Source organism: Lampetra planeri, chromosome 11 (genome assembly GCF_965212315.1).
Source record: "Lampetra planeri chromosome 11, kcLamPlan1.2.h2, whole genome shotgun sequence".
Taxonomy (NCBI): domain Eukaryota; kingdom Metazoa; phylum Chordata; class Hyperoartia; order Petromyzontiformes; family Petromyzontidae; genus Lampetra; species Lampetra planeri.
Genome location: NC_136117.1, coordinates 12,202,397 through 12,225,642, shown reverse-complemented (window position 1 = coordinate 12,225,642; position 23,246 = coordinate 12,202,397). Strand labels below are relative to the sequence as shown.

At 51.6% G+C, this 23,246-nt stretch overlaps 1 protein-coding gene across 1 annotated transcript; it reads left to right on the top strand.

Annotated features, from left to right (window-relative positions):
- The first annotated feature begins 10,265 nt into the window (after positions 1–10,265).
- On the top strand, positions 10,266–22,251 carry GPR37 (G protein-coupled receptor 37). The gene is made up of 3 exons (XM_078599013.1): positions 10,266–11,614; positions 14,597–15,084; positions 21,620–22,251. Exons 1-3 carry the CDS (start codon positions 10,589–10,591, stop codon positions 22,197–22,199), a joined length of 2,094 nt encoding a protein of 697 aa, XP_078455139.1. The 5' UTR covers positions 10,266–10,588; the 3' UTR covers positions 22,200–22,251.
- The last annotated feature ends 995 nt before the right edge of the window (positions 22,252–23,246 follow it).

Here is a 23,246-nt window from a genome sequence, read left to right as displayed (position 1 = left end):
GCTGCGTCTCGCCTATGCATTATGCATGGGGGCCGCAGCTGAAGTTCTTGCGGATCCATCACCGCGTGTGTGTGTGCGTGTGTGTATGCGTGCGTGTGTGCGTGTGTGTGTGTCCGCGGGGAGCTGTAATGTAGCGGGTAGCTGCGCTGCGCTACGAACCCCCGGCCACCCGAGTTCGATTCCCGCTCACGTCCAACACCGGTGACGATTATCTGAACCGGTGCTGGGCCGCCCCTAGGTCGACTCAGCCTCAAATGAGTTCCTGGTACGATGTGTAAACATCGCCGCTAGGGAGACAAAGGCGGCCGGGCGTGGTGTTGACCACCCACCTCCTCGTGTGCCGTGCCGGCATTCATAGCTGCTCGCTAACAGCACTTGCCCTTCAGTCTGTTAAGGCTATGCGGGGGATCTTTGTATTTTGTGTCCGCGGACAATTAACCCCGTCCACGGCGCCTTATTCTTATACGCGCGACCTTCCACTCATACAGCTCACGCGTGGACGCTCCGTCTAATGAATGGCTCCTTCATAGAACAGAGTCCCGTATGATAAATGAAGCTAACCCCGGTTATTAAGTTCAATCAATAGTGCCGGGTGCACTCATTGACGAGGCGCTCGACAACGCCGTGACAGGAGTGGTGGGGGGTGGGGGGAGGGGCCTCATCGCTCGGTCCGAACTTGGCCCCGTCGACTGCCATCACGCAGCTCCGGGTGCATGGGTGGATGGGTTGATGGGTGGATGGGTGGTGGGTGCATGGGTGGATGGATGGGTGGATGGGTGGGTGGGTGATGGGTGGTGGGTGGATGGGTGGGTGGTGGGTGGATGGGTGGGTGGGTGATGGGTGGTGGGTGGGTGGATGGGTGGTGGGTGGATGGGTGGTGGGTGGATGGGTGGTGTGTGGATGGGTGGGTGGATGGGTGGTGGGTGGATGGGTGCATGGGTGGATGGGTGGATGGATGGGTGGGTGATGGGTGGTGGGTGGTGGATGGGTGGATGGATGGGTGGATGGGTGGTGGGTGCATGGGTGGATGGATGGGTGGATGGGTGGTGGGTGGATGGGTGGTGGGTGGATGGGTGGTGGGTGCATAGGTGGATGGGTGGTGGGTGGATGGATGGATGGGTGGATGGATGGGTGCATGGGTGGATGGGTGGGTGGATGGATGCATGGGTGGATGAGTGGATGGATGGGTGGGTGGATGGGTGGTGGGTGGATGGGTGGTGGATGGGTGGGTGGATAGATGCATGGGTGGATGAGTGGATGGATGGGTGGGTGGATGGATGGATGGGTGGATGGATGGGTGCATGGGTGGATGGGTGGGTGGATGGGTGGTGGGTGGATGGGTGGTGGGTGGATGGGTGGTGGGTGGATGGGTGGTGGGTGGATGGATGGGTGCATGGGTGGATGGGTGGGTGGATGGATGCATGGGTGGATGAGTGGATGGGTGGGTGGATGGGTGGGTGGATGGGTGGTGGGTGCATGGGTGATGGGTGGATGGGTGCATGGGTGGATGGGTGGGTGGATGGATGCATGGGTGGATGAGTGGATGGATGGGTGGGTGCATGGGTGGTGGGTGGATGGGTGATGGGTGAGAGGTGAGAGGTACCGGGAGAGATTTTCTCAAACCGCCGGGGTCTGTCCCGGCCACGTCCGCACGTTCTGTAGCTTTAACGCCCATCGCTGTCCATCGATCGCGTGCGGCGGTCAAGGTGGTGGTCCCGCTCACGGCTCAGCCTCAAATGAGTACCCGGTGCGATGTGCAGTAAACATCGCCACTCGGGGGACAAAGGCGGCCGGGCGTGGTGCCCTCATAGGTGCTCGCGAACAGCACCTTGCCTCAACCGTTTGGATGGTGGTTGAGTTGACAGTGGTGGTGGTTGGGGTGGATGGTGGTGGTCCTTCTGTTGTTGGTGAAGATCCTCGTGTTCATGGCACCAATTCCCGAGCCTCTGGCCGCCTGCAGCTGCGGCAGTCGCGTCACGAGCATGTGGGCAGGGGGTGCCTCGACCCCCCCCCCTCCCCCCTGGTGGCCAAAGCTACGAGTTGGGGCCCCCTTGACAACCACCATGGGATTTGCTTTCAACAACAGTGTAAAATAATGAATGATAAAGGTTTTTGGGTTAGATCGCGTAAGTATACATGTGTCGTAACCCAGCCAGTCAGGTTTGTCACGTAAACAACACGCGCCAATTACTTACTACCTCAGCCCACCGGTGTGTTGGAGGGTAAATCCACAAACATTTACAATTTGGAATAAGAGAACAAAAAGCCACTCGAAACGCAGCTCCCCCCTACAACCGCGTCGAACGTTCGAGACCGCGAGCGCGCGCAAGAGGATCCGCGTCACGCGTCAGCCTCGCGGTGCGACGGCGCGAGACGAAATCAAATACTGGGGGCAGCAGCGCTGCCTGAGCGGTTTGCCGCCCTGAGCTGTTTGCCGCCCTGAGCTGACGATGTCGTCGCGGCTTTTAATCGAGGGCGCCGTGGGCGCTGACACAAAGCGAAAACCACGAGGCCTCACCGGGGGGCGGGGTCGCGAAGGCACCTGCAAACCGACACCTCTCTGATGCCTCCCCACGCGACACAGATAACAATACGATGTGGATTATTCATAGCCATCAGATATCGCATGTGTGTTGCGCCTATTAAAAAGGACTGCACGGCACACGAGGGGGTTGGGTGGACAGCACCACGCCCGGCCGCCTTTGTCTCTCCCGTGGCGATGGTTAACACACCGCACCAGGTACTCATTTAAGGCTGAGTCGACCTAGGCGAGGCCCAGGACCGGTTCAGATAATCGTCACTGGTGTTGGCCGTGAGCGGGAATCGAACCCGGGTCGCCAGGTTCGTAGCGCAGCGCGCTAACCGCTACACTACCGCTCCCCACACATCGTATATAACGCACACACACTATACACACCCACACATGCCTGTCAGACACAGAGAGTGGTGTGCAGATTTAATTTGGTGTCGGTGTAAAATGAACTTCCGCGGCTGATGGGCGAGCCACGGTATTTGGCGAACGCGCTCTAACGAGGGGAACAAATTGCCTTGGAGAGGCTGAGCGGGGTATAAAGGTGTGGGTGAGGGTGAAGTTGGTTGGTTACAGCTCCGAATCTCGTTCTGTGCGTAATGAGGCGGGAACAGCGTCTCCTCTGAGGACATACTGAACGGCGTCTGGGAGATCGAGAATTACTCTCGCAGAAGCGATCGTCATAATGCTAATTATTCAGTACTGTGCATGCAAAAAAGGTGATTTATAGGCAGCAAAAGGCACGATTGTGATCTCAGACATTGCATGCCTTGCGCGCCATGCAATGCTTAAATTCAGTCGGAATAATTCGTAACGCTGCACCGCGAATGAGTATTGCACGCCACGTCGATCTCGCCTTATTTCTATCCTAATGTTTACTTTTGCGGTCCTTACATAATTTTACGAATATAGTATACGGAACAATAATATGAGATTGTCATGAATAAATGTACCGTCAATTCTCGTGATCGTGCCTTACGCCAATCATCCCTACACCAAGGCAGCCTGGCAGTAAGCAGTATTCCGGAATAAAAATAATAATAATCGAGTGAGAAATGAATCTTTGCTATCGCGTGGTATCACCACAATGCTGCCTGCATGCTGCGTGCATGTTGGGCACACATCGCGACCGACCTGCACCAAGAGTCAACATTGCAGCCGTGCTATTTTACTCAGGGGCGGCAGCAGCAACAGCAGCAGCAGGACACGTTTTACGTCGGTGGTCTGTCACAAGGCGATGTTAGCACATAGAGTGCTCAGTCGTGTGAGCCCACGGGAATCTGCAGTGCCTCGTGACTTACAAGAGAGCAGCAGGAATTGGTTTTGTCCGTTTGTGTCGTGGGCATGGCAGCTGTGCCATTGAAACCGGCTCATGACTTCGTGTTATCACGCCCCTCTCCTTCTCGCGGCCATAAATAGCTCAGTGATTCGCTCATAAAGCGATTATATATATGTGTATTATGTGCTCAACGGAATTTTAAATAGGCAAGCAATTTACGTGGCTTTGTCGTGCGACTACTCCATCGCGAGTGTGCTGTGCGTGTGTGTGTGACTCACAGTATAATTGTGATTATAATGAGCGGTGGCGTGGTTGTTAGTCGTAATCACGGAGAAATAAAGTATTCGTCACCAAACATCAATGATACGTGATCATTCATCGATCGATAATTCATCATCCGTCCAATATCGTTAATCGATCATCAATGATTGTCTCCGTTACTGCATACAAATTGTCAACGATGTATCATCATCATCGTCGTCATCATCATTAAATCACCAATCATTCAGCTCATTCAATTAACATTCGTCATCATCCAATCAACTGTCATTAGTCATCGTTATCATCAATAATGCTTCATCATTATCATCCACCAATCATAATTTATCAATCAAATAAAGAATGATCATCATTATTAAATAAACCATCATGCTTGTCATAATTTTTCAATATTATAATTTATCATATGTAATAATATTCCAATGCACCGTCAGAAATTCATCATCATAATCAATCGTCTGTCTGGTCAGCACGTGGAGCCAAAACGTCGGATATCGTGCCGAGTAAACACGCGGTAACAACCACGCAAACACATCTGAGAGCTGAACAGCAGCACAACCGCAAACACCAACACAGGAGCATCATTATAAGTTCATAATCACCACCATGGTTATCATCATCGGCATCATCATTACCGCAATTTGCTGGGACAGGGCCGCTTTCACAAGGCACCGACTCACCGGCCACCCATAAGCCCCCTCGAGTCTGGTTAGGATGTGAGCCGTGGGGGAGGGGTGGTGCGGGAAGAGTTCCCAGGTCACTTCTGCTATTGAATGGCATCATAGAGAATAATTAAAGAGGCTTGGCGTAACTTCATTAAGAGTGCTCGTTCTCTCTCATTAGTGCCACTCATTTATATTGTTGTTAACAAGAAGAAAGTGCCGTAATTGCCAGACCAGCCTGGATAGGACAATGCGCTAACTCAGCCTTCACCAAAGGTTGGAATGAACATGTTTCGCATCGCACGTAGCCAACCGTGCGAACCAGAAGTGCGGGGGAAGGACAACAAACTAACACACAAACAAGAGTTCTAAAGAAACGAGTTTTCAAACTGGATGATTTAAAAGTGCACAGCTCCAGTGGCTTCCTAATATCGGAAGGAAGAGCGTTCCAGACGGCCGCAGAAGCGCATCTGAAATCTGGCGATGCGGTGGCCGTCTTTGTTCGATGGCGAACCAAAGTCTGGTGCTGCGAGGATGATCGGAGTTCGCGTGATAGATGACTGCCGATGGTTCCATGACTCCAGACTCGGAACAACTCGGAACTGCTGAGTTTTCCCAACTCACACGTTCGTGTTTGCCATTCCTCACCGTTCCCATAAAACTTACAACAAAAAAACTAAATATGTTCGTGAACAACCCCTGCCTTAGAACAAATAGCATAGTGTATACTATGTGACATTTAGGGGTTTTAGGTAATGGCTATTCTTCACAGCACACAGAGAGGCCAAATGAGAGGCCAAATACAAATTAGTTCGTTGCGCGCTGCACTAGCCTGATGATTGCTAAACGTCACGTAAGGACGTGTATAGCAATCATCAGGTGCGTGCAGCGTGTGGCCAACGTCTCTTCTAGCGGCGTTTGCTGCCTAAACCCGTTAATTTTGTCTTCACGTTCAATGCCTCCGACCTGCGGTGCGTCCTCTAATCCGCGTGTTCCACTCGCCGTCTCTCGGTGTAATTCCAAGCGCCCATCTCTCTCCGCGCTTCCGTGCGCACTTGTCGGCTCCGTGAGGGCAGCAAATGTGAATTACGAGATAACAAATGTCAAAACATTTTGACAGTGGGCCCATGAACGCATTTGAGGCCGGCTCCACCTTGTCAAGACCCAGGAAAGGTGTAGATTCAAATTGTCGCGCATGACCAGGAATCCTAAACGAAACTATTTTTTATTATAGCAGGTAAGGCCTACCTACTGAGCTATAATATCCCTTTTCTAGAAGCGACCTGGTCACAAGTAATAGCTCAACGAAGTGGCTTATCAGCCAAGTCATCTAAACGCATGTTCCCCAATGTGGAGTGGAAAACCGGAGGACCCGGAGAAAAATCCACGCGACCACGGGGAGAGAGACACGCAAACTTAAAATGTCTCAGCAGGCGTCAGGGTCTGGATGGAACCCACGACCTCCTGCATACCAGGAGAGGTAGTTAACATCTCGCCACCGTGGCGCTCCAAACACAGGCCGAGTTCGTGACGCACTGCAAGTGGCATCTGACCCTGTTATGGTCTTCACTTAGGTCCACTCAACCTTAAGTTGACGGTCTTGGGCTGTGGATCCTCCTTGGGCTTTACCGACATGACAATGAGTTCTAGATTTGAAGCTTTCGTGACTGCAAGGATTCATATTCTTAGGTGTTTTCGGTGAAGTCACGTAGGTAGCTGTATCACTTGATACAGCAGTCGTGCTGTGACGGTTCCACCTGAAGACGGAAGCTTGTGTTGCCTCCGAAACGTCGTGATTTTTATTAAATTTTTATTTAACGTTTATCAATTTTAATTTTACGTGACTTTACCGAAAAAACCTAAGAATATGTGACAATGAGTGTCTGTTTCGGTGTTGTGAGCCGTCAGCAACGGGCAGACAAAGGCGGGCGGGCGTGCGGGCGTGGTTATGTCAGCATCAACCGCCCTCGAACATCTCGCTCACGGCACTCGCCACGACAGTCGAATGCGCGCTGCACCGTAGATATCGATTTGTCCTTGTGCGCGGGTAACGTTTAGGGAGGGTGGCTTTATTTATAGAGCAATTACGCAACATCTTGTTCAGGGCACACGATTCGAGTCTCCGTGTGTGCGTGTTCGTGGCTCTCTGCTTGACTGCGCGGGGAAGCAACAGAAGCGACACCGCCACTGCGAAGAATGCCTTTTGTGTGTGGGTGGATGTGTGAAGTGGATTGCGTGAGTGAGCGGGGAGCGGCGGTGCAGCGGTTAGCGCGCTGCGCTGTGAACCCAGGCGAACCGAGTTCGATTCCCGCTCGCGGCTAACATCGGTGACGAATATATAAAACCGGTCCTGGGCCTCATCTATGTCGACGCAGCCTCAAAGGAGTACCTGGTGTGGTGTGTAAACATCAGCACTGGGGAGACAAAGGCGGCCGGACGTGGGGCTTGTACACCTCATCCCTCGTGCGCCGTAACGGCCTTCGTCGGTGCTCGTTAACAGTACTTGCCCCAAAAGTTTGTCAAGGGCTATCCGGGGCATCTTTGCCTTTGGAAGGTGCAGATGAATTTGCCTTCTGTATATGTTTGGTATGCAGCCTTGCTGTGTATACTCTGCAAATGGCGCGTGAGAATTCGCCTCTCTTGGCGAAATTAAAATTGTTCGCGATTGTGAGAATGTGTTTCGATTCAATAACACTGATCAACAAAAACAAATTTCTGGCCTGGACTTTTGCAGCTGTTTTAGACTAATTTTAGGGTGCTGATTCCAAATCTGATCTCAGATTTGCTCTATCACATCTCATTTTTATGCTATCAGCATACCCCATTTTCATTTATTTTCCCCGAAATTAACTCTGTCACTTATGATTGCAAGTTGTTGCGAGTCAGTGACTGCTTTAGTGTTAAAATATGGTGCTGTATTTTTAGGATAGTGTGTTTATAATATCATTTTATGTAATATTTTATATCTCAAAAACCTGATGTGATAGTCAAAAAGTGATGCCAGATTTGGAATCAGCACCCCAAAATTACCTTAAAACCGTTGGAATACCTTATGCCAGAAAAAGTGTGTTGGCCAGTGTATAATTGACGCCTGTTCCCATTGCGGTTGAAATCGTGAATGCATGAACTCTGTCGGTCCGTCTGCGTGTCTCTACGGCCACGGTAACTCTCGTAAGGAAGATCCGATGTAAACAACATTTTATCGAAAAGCCGCGTTGCTATTGTGGCGTTTCTGCCCTGCAGAAAACCGGGCACATTGAGTCAAGGGTTACCCAAAATATGGCGATAAAAAATAAAGCCCACGGCGATAATGGCTTAAGCCTTTTCTGCCAAGGCAATGACGTCACACGCCATGCACCATGTGACGTCATTCAACAATGCAACGTGTTAAGGCCAATCTTGATTTGAATCTTGATTTGAAGCTTTCGTAACTGCAGGAATCCATACTCTTTGGTTCTTTCGGTAAAGTCACGTAGGTGTAAAATATTATGTATGTGCGTATGTGTTAAGGCCAATCAAAAACCTGTACTTACCGTTGCAAAATCCAGTCGTGTGCATGCATTTTCTTCTTTATTTAACACCGTGGTGAACTTATATATACGTCACCTAAACCCATTACTTACACGATGTACAACAATGTATTGATACAAGCTTTGGCAATTATTGACATTATTAAATACAACAATGATAATGATGTACAATGTGCAGCCCTTTGCCAATCTAGAACTTTATCAAAAATAAAAAGGACTGCAAGCTGGAAACCCAGTTTATTAAGTGAGCTTGCACCACCACATGCTGTCAACACACACACACACAGAGTGGGGTCCGTTAACTTTCGATGCGTTTTTAGTTTTACGACGTTGCATGGGACATCTTAGCCTCGATGCGATATTACACCTCTCACATGTGCACGCACTTCAGCACCTTATTACAGACCAAGTCAGACCTCATTGGTCACCCCGTGCCCTTGTGAATCTCAACGTCCCTCCTACAAACTCCCATCACAAGGGAGAAACACAAACAAATAGACAAAAACATGTTTGCCCATGTTGAAACGGTTGTACGCCGTTTGGACCTGAAAACTCAATTTACCTTTACAAGAATACTATAAGGGGCCGTCCATAAATGACGTCACGCTATTTTGGACGTTTTTTGCCCCCCCCCCTCAAATATGACGTCACAAAGCTCTGCCCCCCCCCCCCAAATAAAACATGCTTCAAATAGCTTTAAACTATTGTCATTGTAGTGCGTATTTAATGTGGCGCTGCACTCTGATGTTGTAGGAGAAAACATTTATTAAAACGTCTATTTAATTAAGTAGAACGTGTTGTCTATATTTATTTAAGGTTGAGCATTTTGATGTGACGTCACATTTCTCACCCCCCCCCCCCCTCGTCACACATCGTCACAAATGTCTGACACCCCCCCCCCCAGGTGCGTGACGTCATTTATGGACGGCCCCTTATGTGTGGCCATGTCGCCTCCATGTGCGAGGAACGAGGCGCGGGCGTGAACGTTGGACATGTGGGCTGGTGAGCTGCTGCTGCTTCTGCGTCGTGGTGGTGAGTTTAGCATCGGTGTCTGAGGATCTGCTACCGTGTGGTGGTGGTGTCGGATGAACACACGGACGGACAGGCAGACTCTTTCCCGGGCGGAGCAATACGTCGGCTGTCAGCTCTCTTCAAGCGCAGGACCATCACCACCAAACGCAGATCCTACCATGCACGGCTCAAGCGACCGTGATTTCACCATCGCGTGTTCATTGGCTGCTTCCAACAACATGCGCTTACCCCCCCTCCCCCAACAACATTTCCCCCATATTCAATCCACCTCCTCCTGCTCCCAACCCTACCCCAGCACACTCATCCCTCCTCCTCCTCATCCTCCTCCCTTCCTCCCCATTACCCCCCCACCACCACCCCTTACACCCTCTCCTCCTCCTCCCCTGACGCCCTCCATCAACCCCCACCATCACGATCACCACCACCGCCACCACAATCTCCCGCAAGCCCTGATGGGGGAGTAAGCGTAGAGACATCTGTGCGTGGACTGGGTTCGCCATTGTGTGCGCGTCGGGGAGCGGTGGCGTAGCGGCCAGAGCACTGCGCCACGAAACCCGACCACCCGGGTTCGATTCCCGCTCACGGCCAACAACGGTGACGATTATCCGAACCGGTCCAGGGTCTCCTCCCCTCGGTCGACTCAGCCTCAAACGCGTACCCGGTGCGGTGTGTAGTAAACATCGCTACTGGGGAGACAAAGGCGGTCGGGCGTGATTCTGGCCACCCCCCCCCCCTTCGTGTACCGTCCGGGCCTCCAAAGGTGCTGCTCGCTAACAGCACTTGCACCAACAGCCTGTGAAGGCTACACGGGGGATCTTTGTAATTGTCTAGGCAAAGGAGGAGACGCGGAGAGAAGGGGGACGAGGGGTAGGGGGAGGTGGGGAGGCTAGGGGGGGGCTAGGGGGGGGGAGGATAGGGGGGGGGTATCGAGCAGGCAAGCGCACGCCTCTCTTCTTCAAAAGGACGCGGACTCAACGATTCTCCGACGCGCACTCCCGTGAGCGCGCTCACGTCGCCAACGTTGCACGGAACGACCGGGCGGGGAGGACTGCACGAAACCAACAAAAAGAGAGAACATATTCACAAAATAACATCACGCCTTATTTTATTTCGTTGAAACAGACGACGCGCGGTAAATAAATAACCGCTCCACAGCATCTGCCTGTAGCGGCAGCAGCAGCAGCAGCGGCGTGTTGACATCAACATCTCCTGCGATGATCGGAGCGGGCTCCGAGTCGCCTTACCCTGGCGCTTGCAGGGTCGCACCGCGGCGGCGATGATGATTACGACGACGACCACGACGATGATGATGATCTGGGCCGTGCTGGGGGTTGCTGCAGGAGCGCTCGTCGCTTTCCCGACGGCGCTGGGAGACGACGCGCCGCCTCCAGCACACAAAGAGTCGCTGCTCGAAGCCCGCGCTCTTTATGGCAGCGACGTTGATGAAGATGATGTTGTTGTTGTTGGTCATGGTGGTGGTGGTGGTGGCAACGACGACGACGGTGGTGTTGTTAGAGGAAGAGAAGCGACACGGGGGGAAGAGGCGAGCACCTTTGACGAGGATGGAGGAAGAAGAAGAGGAGGAGGTGGAGGTGGTGGTGGTGGCACGTTCAGGAATCTGCCGTCGGCCGTGCCTCCGTTTGTCCCGGCGAGGGCTTTCGAGGTTCGACGCAAACGACAGGCGGCGGGGAAGACGGTCAACGCCGAGAATGCTCGCTCACCAACACCACCAGCACCACCGTCACCACCATCAGCAGCAGCAGCAGCCGCAACGGCGGCGGAAGACGTGAACGCCCAAGCGGAGCAGACGGACGCAACCTCAATCCCGCACTCGCCACGTCCGGCGCTCGCTGATAACGGGACGGAGGTGGACACCGAGGTTGACCTCTCATCACCCGGACAGTCGTCCTCTTCATCATCATCATCGGATAACATCACAGAAGCGAGTGACCACTCGCCAAAGGTCATCACCCCGAAGGCGAAGAGCGCAAGCGGACGCGTGGAGAGAATCCCGCGGGCGAGGAATCCATTCAAGCCGGTGACGAGCGAGACGTACGGCGCCTACGCGATCCTCGCGTTCTCGCTGTTCCTCTTCGCCGTGGGCCTCGCCAGCAACCTCACCGTCATCTGCGTGGTGTGCAACAACCGCTACATGAAGAACGTCTCCAACTCGCTGCTGGCCAACATGGCCTTCTGGGATTTCCTGGTGATCTTCGTGTGCCTGCCACTCACGGCCGTTCACGAGCTGTCCAAGCGCTGGGTGCTGGGCGACTTCACGTGCAAGCTGGTGCCGTACCTCGAGGTGAGGCTCGCGAATCACCTGAACGCGTGTGCACGAATGCACGCGCGACAACAAAAAGGGGGGTAAAGGTGCAGGCCTTGCAATGTGGTCGCTCACATCACTGCTGTCGAAGGGGGATTCATGTTTTTGCTCTACTCATTGACTCTTCCACGCGTGGAAGAGGTGGGAGTTGCCCACGCTTCACCCCAATCACACGTGACCTACCGAGCGACAGTACTGTGGTGGACCCATTCATGTGTGTATGTGTATTTATATAGCGTGGACAGACGCGGAGAGATTGCATAGACTTCCCCCATTGTTTAAAATACCGCACCGGGAGATTGAATCGAACCGACGACCTCTGGGTTGTAATTATATGTATTGTGTTGAACTTCTTTCGCACTGCGCGAAGCCAAACGTGCTGATTCGAGTGCGCTAACCGATCACACCGGGGCAGAATTCGTCGTGCACATAAACTGTATTGTGCTTAAATACTGTTCGTGCGGAAAGACAAAAAAAAGCGAAGATCCCCCCTAGAGCCTGCACAGGCGGGTTCGGGCAAAGTGCAGCGTTAGGTAGGTACTGGGTAATATCCCGTGCAGTGCCTCAATGTGGAGGCAAGCACGCACGCTCAGCGAAATTTTGGTTTTGTTGGCATAGGTCAAACGTGGTTTGTGCATAGCTCATCGTCAACACCACACAGGTCCCTTGATCATTCCGGTCAGAATGGATCTTTACTCGATTGTGTTACGACCTAAATGATTCAAGCAAGCGATGTGATTGACGGAACTGAGACACGCGCACGCGCGCAGATGGACACACGAGGTCTGTAGGTGCATCAATGCTGTAGGCGCCGCAGCCCACGCCTGTGATACCAGGGCTATGCGCTGCTGATGAGACCAAGGGAGCCGAAACCGGATCCAGGGTTGCCGGCTATACTTAAAGCGATTACAATTATTGATCCGTAAGCCCCGCAATTCCCGATGGACGACCCGCACCTTTATTAGTATTCATAAACATGATTCATCTCTTTGTTAATCTACTGCTGGATGAAGGCTTCCCCGCAATAAACATGCGTGTATACAATATACAGATAGGACTACTTGCACGTGTGTGTGTGTGTTATGCTGGCAAAGTAGGCGGCACAGATTGTGCATCGGCCAGTCATCTCAGTCAGTCAACCCATGGCATCTGAGTCAGTCCCGTGACATCCTGCCGGCGGGCGTTCGACACTTCACGTGGCCTTAACGTGCACATAGCCTGGCACGAGCGCCGTCACCGCCACTTAGTGGCGAACGGCGGTTGTTGTTGTTGTTTGTTTGTGTCCGGGCGTGGTTGCTGGCCACCCACGCCCTCGTGTTCCACGTCAGCCTTCATTGCTGTTCGCTAACAGCACTTGTCCACCAACAGTCTGTTAAAGGCTATATGGCGTGATGTCTGTGTCATGTGTGTGCGTGCACAATACAAGTACACGCACACACATGATCGTGGGTTCGGATTTGCCCAATTTTGGAGAGAAGCAAAAATAAATGACACCCCAAATGACGCGATTGGAATCTACATGGCGACCATCGCCCCACGGCTGCGAAAAGCTTGGCAGGGCCCTCCTGGAAAGGGGGCGTGAGACTCGGCGAGGCTTTCCTGGGTAAACAAGCGTAATATTAATGATAGGAATCAAAGGATTACAACGGTAACGGAATCACAACGTGGGTCGCGGTACCGAAATCGTCACAATATTCAACGTGAGCATCATTCGGGATGTTTTTGAGGTTTCAGGGTGGTCTTACACAGCGGTGGCTGCCCACGCATTAAAGGCCGCGTCTAATTTGCCTGCAATTGATCGTGTGATTCCGTTACCTTTGAATTGCATTCCTCCCTCCCCACATAGGAAGATCCCACAGTACAGCCGGAATTCATTACAGACTAACAGGACTTGCCCATATATACACAGAAGACAAAGATACCCCGTATAGCCTTCACAAACTGTTAGCGAGCACCTATTAAGGACGGGCACGGCACACGGAAGGGGTGGGTGGCCAGCACCACGCCCGGCCGCCTTTGTCTCCCTAGTGGCGATGTTTACACACCATACCAGGTACTCATTTCAGGCTGAATCGACCTAGGGGAGGCCCAGGATAATCGTCACTGGTGTTGGCCATGAGCGAGAATCAAAGCCGGGTCGATATATACACACATATACACACAGACCGGCCAGGGCTAACAATCAGTGGTGAATTAAATCTGAACCGGGTCCTGGACAACCCCTTCACCAACACCGTACTGACCAGCGCGGTGAAGTATGGTGAAATAACCCCCCCCCCCACCTCCCCCCATGACCGACAGGGCATGGGGGGAGGGGGCAGTGGATTGTTAAAGAGCTGCAAACTGCAAATGATTAAGATTGGATTCCCCCGTCCTTAAATCCTCGTGACCACCCACCACGCATTTGTCGTTGCGAGTACACCAACTAAACAACCTCCTTTCAAATATCAAATAACGCCCGTTACTGGACGCTGCACGCGCCTGATGATGGGTAAACACTTCCCACGTGCGTAAAGCTGCCATGCCAATCCTCTCAAACCGCACTCCACGCACCCCACGCACCCACAATACCAACCAATATTCGCCATTCGCCACTCAGAGACGGTGATGTCGCCACGGCCCTCTGTGCCAGGCCGGGTGCACTTTGAGGCGATCACGTGGAGTGTTGAAGGCTCGCTGCTGGCAGGTCACGGGACAGACAGATGCAAAGATGATTGATCGACTGAGATGACTGGCTGATGCACCATCTGTACCACTCCGCCCCTACTTAATTTTATCCGCCCGGCGCTCCGCTCGTTGTTGTGAGCGTCTGCGCCTCCGTTCTTGTATGCATGTATGTTGAACCTATTTTTTGCACCGTACGTAGCCAACCGTAATAATCGGAGGTGCCCCCAAATGACCAGTAGCGTCCTCCACCCACCCACCCTCACCCATACCTACCCCATATACCCACGCAAACAGGTGGCCAGCCTGGGCATCACCACGTTCACGCTCGCCGCCCTCTGCCTCGACCGCTTCCACGCCGCCACCAACGTGCGCCTGCACTACGAGCAGACGGAGGGCTGCATCTCGCGTGGAGGCAAACTCGCCGTGGTGTGGCTGGGCGCCCTCGTGCTCTCCACACCCGAGCTGCTCATCCACGGCCTGGCGGGCAGGGACGGCGTGAACAGCAACAACAACAACAACCACCACCACCACCACTACCAGGACCACCAGAACACCCAGCAGCAGGGGGTGGCGGTGGCCGGAGGTGCTCCCACCGGCTCCTCGCTGCCGTACGACCGCTGCGAGATGCGAGTGCCACACGAGCTGCCGGACTTCCTGTACATGCTCTCGGCCACGTACCGCGCCGCGCGCCCGTGGTGGTTCTTCGGCTGCTACTTCTGCCTGCCCATCGCCTTCACCGTCACCTGCTCCGTCCTGACCGCGCGCAGGATGAAGGGAGCCGGGTATTGAACTCGGGTTTTCGTTGCTTGACGCACACGCGGGTTTACGGTGGTGAGGGGGGGGGGTGCTCTCGGTTGGGATGATGTTCTCCGGTTTTTTAGGACCCCTTTCCCTCCCCCATCTCCCCCAGGGGCTCGCTTTTGTGTTGGGGGGGAGGGGGTTGGAGGAAGGGTGGGGGGGGGGTCTCGGGACGGGGTTGAGATTGGAAGCAGCTGATGGCGTTGTGATGTTCTGTAGAGAGATGCCGAGCGTGCGCCGTGTGCTTCTTTGAATTCACACCGAGCTCAATCGTCCACGCGCGCAATCACTCGGATCTGTGCTGTTGGCGAGCACTTAAGGCCAGCAAGGCACACGTATGCATGCATGCACGCACGCGCATACACACACGTATACAATTGCACGCACTGATAAGACACGCAGAATCCACATCAACGCACAAAGGCAGTGATCCCCCATAGAGCCTTTAACAGACTGTTGGGGCAAGTGCTGTTGGCGAGCACTTAAGGTGGGCACGGTGCCCTGTCGCCTTTGTCTTCCCATTGCTGGGTACTCATTTTAAGACTGAGTCGACCTAGGGGAGACCAATGACCGGTTCAAATATTCGTCGCCGTTATATCGGTCGTGAGTGGAAATCACCCACAACACACCCACAACAACAACAACAAAACAACCGCCGTTCGCCACTAAGCGGCGGTGACGTCGCCACGGCGACTGTGCCAGGCTAGGTGCACTTTGAGGCCATGTGAAGTGTCGAAAGCCTGCTGGCAGGAGTTCAAGGGGACAGACCCCAGGTGCCCATGGGTTGACCGACTGAGATGACTGGCAGATGCACCAACACACTCACATTCTGACCCATGTTTCCACTAAACACCATATGGTGCTCAGCCTTTTTACGCGGTAAAAAGAAAATCCGCATTCTTTCAGAAATATCCGTACGCCATGAAACAAGCAGAGTGTCTAATTTTTGTTTAACCTTATTTCAACTAAACTCTGGAAAATTCTTCCTTTTTTAACATGTTGGGTGTGTTTATTATTTTGTTAACGGGAACAGGGCTGCAATTGAAATGGATGTGCACTCGACTCTAACAGACGCAAAGAAAAATGTAAACACATCACTCGAGCACTATTTAACACAGCGCGCGAAGACAACAACGACTCAACCGTTTAATCAATAACAATGTGTGACCTTCAAAGGAAAATGATAAACAATGGACGACGTTTCGGGCAATGGCTCTACAGTACTTCATAGCACAATCACAGAACACAGATTTCAGTCTTACACGACGGGGCTTAATTTATCGCAGGATATTTTTCCAGGGATGCTGCTAAGGCTAGCTCGGAGTAGAAATTATTGGCGTAAGGCACTACCACTTAGAGCACAAAGCTCACATATGCGTGAAAACCCTCCATTATTGTACTGTACATTGCCTATATTCGTATAATCATATGAACAGGTTTATACAACAACAATTCATGGACTCACCGTTGTTTCTCATTGGCGACAAAATAAGACGAGATGGTTATGTGGACAAAATACATCGTGACAAGGTCAACAGTGACTGTACTATGGATAGACTCTTCCTCGCCATAGGAATGTGGAATGGCAGCAACCATTTTACTCAAAATCGATTATCGACAGGCGGCGATCACCAACACCGCAATGCTCGTTCGGGCAGGTAATCGCGATTCCTTCATGACCGTGATCGCTCTGAATTCCCGCTCGATCTCCGCGGCACTTCCGTGTGCTCCGATTATTTAAGGGCAGGGAATTTTAACGACGCCTCAGCCCCCGACCCTGGGATCAACAGCTGGGAAGCTTTCAATCCGTCTGGATGACAGCGCTCTCGGACTCCGTCGCTCCGATTGCCCCCGTGGGGTCGACCGCCAACAACAGCTTTTCGAAATCAACAGCGGCCCATCTGTTGTTATGGAGTAAATGAAATTAAGAAGCGTGGAAAGAGCCCAATGAATCGAGCACAACGTGTATATGTAGTAACTAGCAACGACACCCCCCCCCCTTGCCCAGTTAGTAGGCTTAGCCATGCCTTCTCTCGGCTTTAGCATCACACTCGCGATAATAATTTACGAACAAATTAAGTCTTCCATAATTTAGTCCTGCACAGCAGAGAGCAGTTCAGAAAAATGTCCACCATCATTGTACTGTGCGTCCGCATCTATGTCTTATGCCAACCCGCACTGACCAGCGTGGGGAAGTATGGTTGGAGTTGGGAGGCCTTTAGCCAACGGTGGATTGGCAAAAGGGTGTTTCTTTGTTTACTGTAGTAGTAATAATAATTTAAATGTATAAAGCACCCTTAAACAATAGTTCTCAGGGCGCAACTGTAGGTACCGTTCTTCGAAATATCCAGCAACAACTGTTCGTAGCCGAGGGCAATCAAAAGAAATGTTCACACAAATATCCGCATTTACTTTTTCAAAGTTAGCAAATGCTTAGACTCAGTGCCATTCAAACACTCCGGATATAAACCTTCACAGACCTAAATTGTGAACGAAAACAGAGTTTGCCCTGGAATATCAAATATTTTGGGTTGCATGCGTTTCGGTCAATACCGGGCAATGGACCCCACTCTGTACAACAAGTGCCTGAGTTGATTTCAGGTAAAGGCCCTTTGAATGTAAAAAAAACAAATCTCTCTTTGGATTGAGACCTGGCCAAGGCAGCAAGGACATTCCATGGGAAGGGAGGACTTACAGGGCCCACCCTTTACCCTTCTAGAGCACCACCATCATCATCATACAGTGATTAACATCACCCACCCCAGTATTGTGGTCAATGCAAACATGACTCCTTGTAAAAAAAGTGTCAGTTTTGTTGCCAGATTAAAGGGTAAAAAAACAATTATCATATTTTGCTACTGGAAAAGGAGGTTCCAATGGTGTAAATGCTTACCCCGAGCTCTCATACTCTGATGGTGCATTGTCTTTGAGTTGTGTGCCTTTTGGCGTCATCTGGTCCAACACCATGTGAGACTAGGCTCTAAGAAAAGCTGTCTCGGGTGAGGACCAATCAATTTCAAGGACAGTGCATACATTGTCAGAGTTGTATTTTTTTGTTTGCATTCCGACCGCAGGTATTGTGGTCAATGCAAACATGACTCCTTGTAAATAAAAAAGGTGTCAGTTTTGTGGCCAGATAAAAGGGTAAAAAAACAATTATCATATTTTGCTACTGGCAAAGGAGGTTCCAATGGTATTATTGATCTGTTAATTAAATTATGCTATGGGTTCACGCAGTAGCGTACCTGGCGTGGGGCAGCCAGGGGGTGCCTTCGCCCCTACTGGTGGCCAAAGCTTCGAGTTGGGGCCACCTTGACAATCACTGTGAGAAATGTTTTCAACAACGGCGTTGTTGAAAACGGCGTTGTTGAAAACATTTCCGATTGCCGCACCCCCCGAGTCGATAATGTAGCAACTACGCCATTGGGTTGTCGTGACCCCCCCCCCGTCCCCCCATCACCAGCCACGAGAGGCCGCTACAATTCCACAATGTTCCAAAGAAAAAGGAATAATCGACCATTCAAACCGATGTGATGGCGCCCCTGTATGGCGAAAATTAATCGAACCGCGAAGGTTACCGTCGCGATTACATTCCGAAATAGAATGACATGGTAAAACATTATTTAGATTTGAAATAAAAAAGAGTAGATAGTTAAAATCCAACAAATGTAAATCACGGGTCAAAATAAAATGTACGCACTCATCCATTGCGTTAACAGTAAAGAGCGGCACGTACCGTCTCGTTGCTGCGCGTGTTATACCCGTCAGCGGAATAACATCTCAATGACTAGACCACAATTATACTCGATTTCCATTTGACAAGGCGCCCTTCATCATAGATGCGAGAATGCTGTACGGTCCACAAAGTGCTCAATATTCATGGGTTTCTTGACAGTCTGAGCACAACTGCCACGGAATCGACGCAGCTCTCAAGGGATGAGTAAAACATACAGGGAGGGAGGGCTTCAGCTATCATCGAATACATTCTGGGTCAGTTTAACAACACGGAGTAGAATATGCAGAGGATATTGTGGGTCGCTAATAGCCCTGGACTGGACGGCACCTTCTTCCTAGCGTTGTTCCCGCTGTGGCGCAGGGTCCGCTTTTCGGCATTGTCTTCTCCATTTGGCTCGGTCCAGGGCATCTTCAGGGGATGCGTTGACCGTCTTCATATCTTCCTTTATTCGGTCCATCCATCGCTTCTTCGGACGCCCGCGTGGACGGCGGCCCTCTGGCTCAATACGCAAGGCAGTCTTGGCCACTGATGACTCTTCATTTCGCATCACGTGGCCATACCACCGAAGCCTTGCCTCAAGCATCTTGTCCGCAATGGGGGCCACACCAAGTCGCTTCCGAACGTCTTCGTTCCTGACACGATCCCATCGAGTGAGCCCGAGGCTCCATCTGAGCATCCTCATCTCCATGGTGTGGAGAGCTTGTTCGTGTACAGTTGTGGCTGGCCAGCACTCGGATCCATAGAGTGCCACCGGTCGGACGATGGTCTTGTATATTTTTCCCTTCAGCCTATCCGGAATTTTCCGATCACAGAGGACTCCGGTGACTTGCCTCCATTTCGGACGGCACCGAATTGGTAAATCCACAGCCATAGCGAGAGGTGAACTGGACTTGGCGTGCTGCCGGACAGGGGAAATCATTTGCGGGTCCCCGACCCAAACAGACCCGGCTGCAATTAATTATCTGGTTTTAATGTACAGTAAACTACATCATGGGACCTCCTTTGCCAGTACCAAAATATACTAATAGGGTTTTTCCCCTTTTTTTTCTGGCAACAAAACTGACACCTTTTGCAAGGAATCATGCTTACATTAACCACAATACTTGCAGTCAAATGCAAAAAAAAACAATACTCTGATAATTTATGCATTGTCCTTGAAACTGATTGGTCCACACCAGAGACAGTTTTCTTTGGAGCCTAGTCTCATATGGTGTTCTACCAGATGACGCCAAAAGGTGCAGATGACGCCAAAAAAAGGGGAAAAACCCTATTAGTACAGTAAACTAATCGATATATGTTTATAATTTTACCAGGTAAGGCCACCTGAGCTATACAGCCGTTTTTCAGAAGCGACCTGGCCACATAACGAAGTGGCTTATCACGTGGAAATGTAAAGCAGGCAAATACTCTAAACGCACGTTTCTAAATGTGGAGGTAAAAACCGGAGGACCCGGGAGAAAAATCCACACGACCACAGGGAGAGAGAGACACGCAGACTCCAAATATACAGCAGCACGCGTCAGGGTTGGGATGGAACCCACGACCTCCTGTATACCAGGCGAGGTAGTTAATATCTCCTAGCCACCGCGGCGCCCAGTACCTGGGCGGAAATGACAAATGTGTAATGACCAGTTACTTAATTACAGTCGACACAGTCAGGAACGCTTTTTTCCGAGCATTATTGATTTTGTCCACGGCACATATGAAGTCACCTCTGTCCTCATGACAATGACAACGACGGTCTTCTTCTTTCGTATGGAATTTTTGGGGATTGCAACAGATTGCAAATTGATTTCGAGATTTGATATCCAACGATGTTGAGTCCTCGGATCTAATTTCTATGCAAATTGTATACAATCGTTCTCAGCGCCCTGATAACGATTGTTTAAGGGCGCTTTATAAATTAAAATTATTATATTATACACCTATGCACGCATAGGATTATAGGAATATAGGGTACACAGACTTAGAATTGCCATCTAGTGGTAGTGCCTTACGCCAAATAATGTGTATGCCTCCGAGCCGGCCCAAGTAGATAGAATTCCATCAACATATCGATTGAGAGAATAAGAAAAAAAAGTCCTTGGTTACGAATCTCGGTTAGAAGCGGTGATCGAGCGAGCCAGTGGAAAATTAATCAAGGCTGCGTTGTCTCTTCCGCCGCTAGCGAGCCGAGCGAGGGATGGCAAACATTCTACAGAGCCTCCTGAACAAGGACCACAAGAGAGCCCATCGGCTGCCAAAGAAAGCTACGCAGGACAAGACAAACTGTGTCAAATATCACGGGCGCCGGCTGGCGAGGATTGCAGCTTATTGAGTAAGCTCTTAAGGAGTTTAAGGGCTAGGAGGGGTTTTTTTTGTTCTATCTGAGATGGGCCCTCTGTGTTGGGAGTTGCTTGTACGACGAGCCTATGCATGTGGGTGGTGTTGGTGGTGCAGTGGCACACGAGAGGGTGGGTGGCCAGAACCATGCCCGGCCGTCTTTGCCTCCCCAGTAGCGATGACTAGAGTATTTGCCAGCTGTAAATTTCCACGTGATTCGCTGAGCTATCATTGGTGATAGCCAGTTTGCTTCTGAAAAAGAGCGAAATAGCTCAGTGGGTCTTACCTTGTCAAATAAAAAAAAACAATTAGTTCGTGACGCACTTCTTGTGACATGCATGTACGCACGCTGACCTTCTTTCGCACCATACGTGGCCAACCGTGCCAATCGGGAGGTGCGGGGGAAGGACAACAAACTAACCGCGCGCAAACAAAAATCACCATTCCTCGTGACTCGATTCTTCCTTCCCTCCCCCCCCCACGCGCAGCGCCGCCGCTCACAACAAACCTCCGCCGGGCGAAGCGGGCCCCGCCACGTCTCTGACGCGCGGCAGCACCCGGCAGCAGCTGCGCCTCGAGCGGCAGATGAACTGCGCCGTCGTTGCCCTGGCCACCGCCTACGCCTGCTGCCTGGTGCCCGAGATCGTGTGCAGCATGGTGTGGGAATACGCCGGCGTCGGCGGCGGCGAGTCGCCGGCGCTCGACGTCCTGCACACCGTCGCCCAGTACCTGCTCTTCTCCAAGTCGTGCCTGGGCCCCGTGCTGCTGCTCGGCCTTTGCCGCGAGCTGGCGAGGGCGGCCCGCGCCTGCTGCTGCTGCTGCTGCCCCTGCCCGGAGACGGGGGGCGGCGAGGGTTCCGCCGAGATGCCCTCGTCGCCGGCTCCGCCCGGCGGCGGCGGCGGCGGCGCGGTCGTGGCGCTCTCCCCGTGCGTGGTGACGGCGGCGAGCGACGAGAACGAGAACGAGCGGCCCGCCGGGGAGATGGAGCTGTTCACGTTCAGCACCGTGCAGCGCGAGCTCACCACATTCTCCACCGCTTGAGTCGCCCCCAGGAGATCGTCGGGTGTGCAGGCCGTGCAACTGCACCCTTGTTGGTGGGCTGTGAAGATCGGTGGGGTGAGGGGGAGGAGGGATTGGGGGGGGGGGGGTATTGTACGCGACGGGGGTCGACCACATTTCATTCCTTGCACCAGGGCCCATGCCAACCACGCTCCTACGCCCACTGAGCCTGTCTGCAGTGCCTGCGCAATTGGATCACGTAACACACCGCCTAGACACCAGCGATTCTAGGACAGAGTAAAGAAGGTGTGTGTGTGGGGGGGGGTTGGAGAGGGTAGTGTGAAGGGGGTGGCACTAAAAATTATTGGGGGTGGTGGCGGTAGTGGTGGTCACACGCACAGTCACATACTCACACCACTCATTGTAAAACTCCATAAAGCGGGAGATTGTTGTAGTTGTTGCTCGAGTCGACCTTGAAGGTGCATTATTATTTGTTTCTTTCGGTTAAGTCACGTCTAAAGATAAAATAATAAATTAAATTAAATAATAGAATACGACGTTTCGATTGCAACACAAGCAATCATCATCAGGTATAATGAAATAGCGACATAAAATCTAACCAGAAAACTATAGACAGACATATTAGCAGACAGATATCACCAAGATACATAGCGAGAGCAACACAGGTAACAGAGAGGGGTGATCGTCTCTGTGTGGTGGCCTTAAATAGACAGAGGGGGGGGGCGGAGGCAGCGAGAGGGAGGAGGGTTAGAGAAAAAATTAGCATATCAATGAGTGGTCAACAGACGTGGTGCTGTGAATGCGATGGCACGGCAAGCAAGCCTGAAAATCAGGAGAAGGACACACTAAAATTAAATAACCTAGTAAAATATCGAAATGTAATGTAATACAACACAGAGGGTCGGTCAATACACAATTAACGCATAGCCTGGTTGATTACGTATTTCAAAGATTGCTAAGTTAGAATTTAAGTGTGAACAATCTAAAGAGAGGACACAGGCAGAGAAAACAAGTCGCCAGAGAGAGAGAAAAAAGGAAGGTGCAGTTTGTGATGGCGTAGCTGCTGTG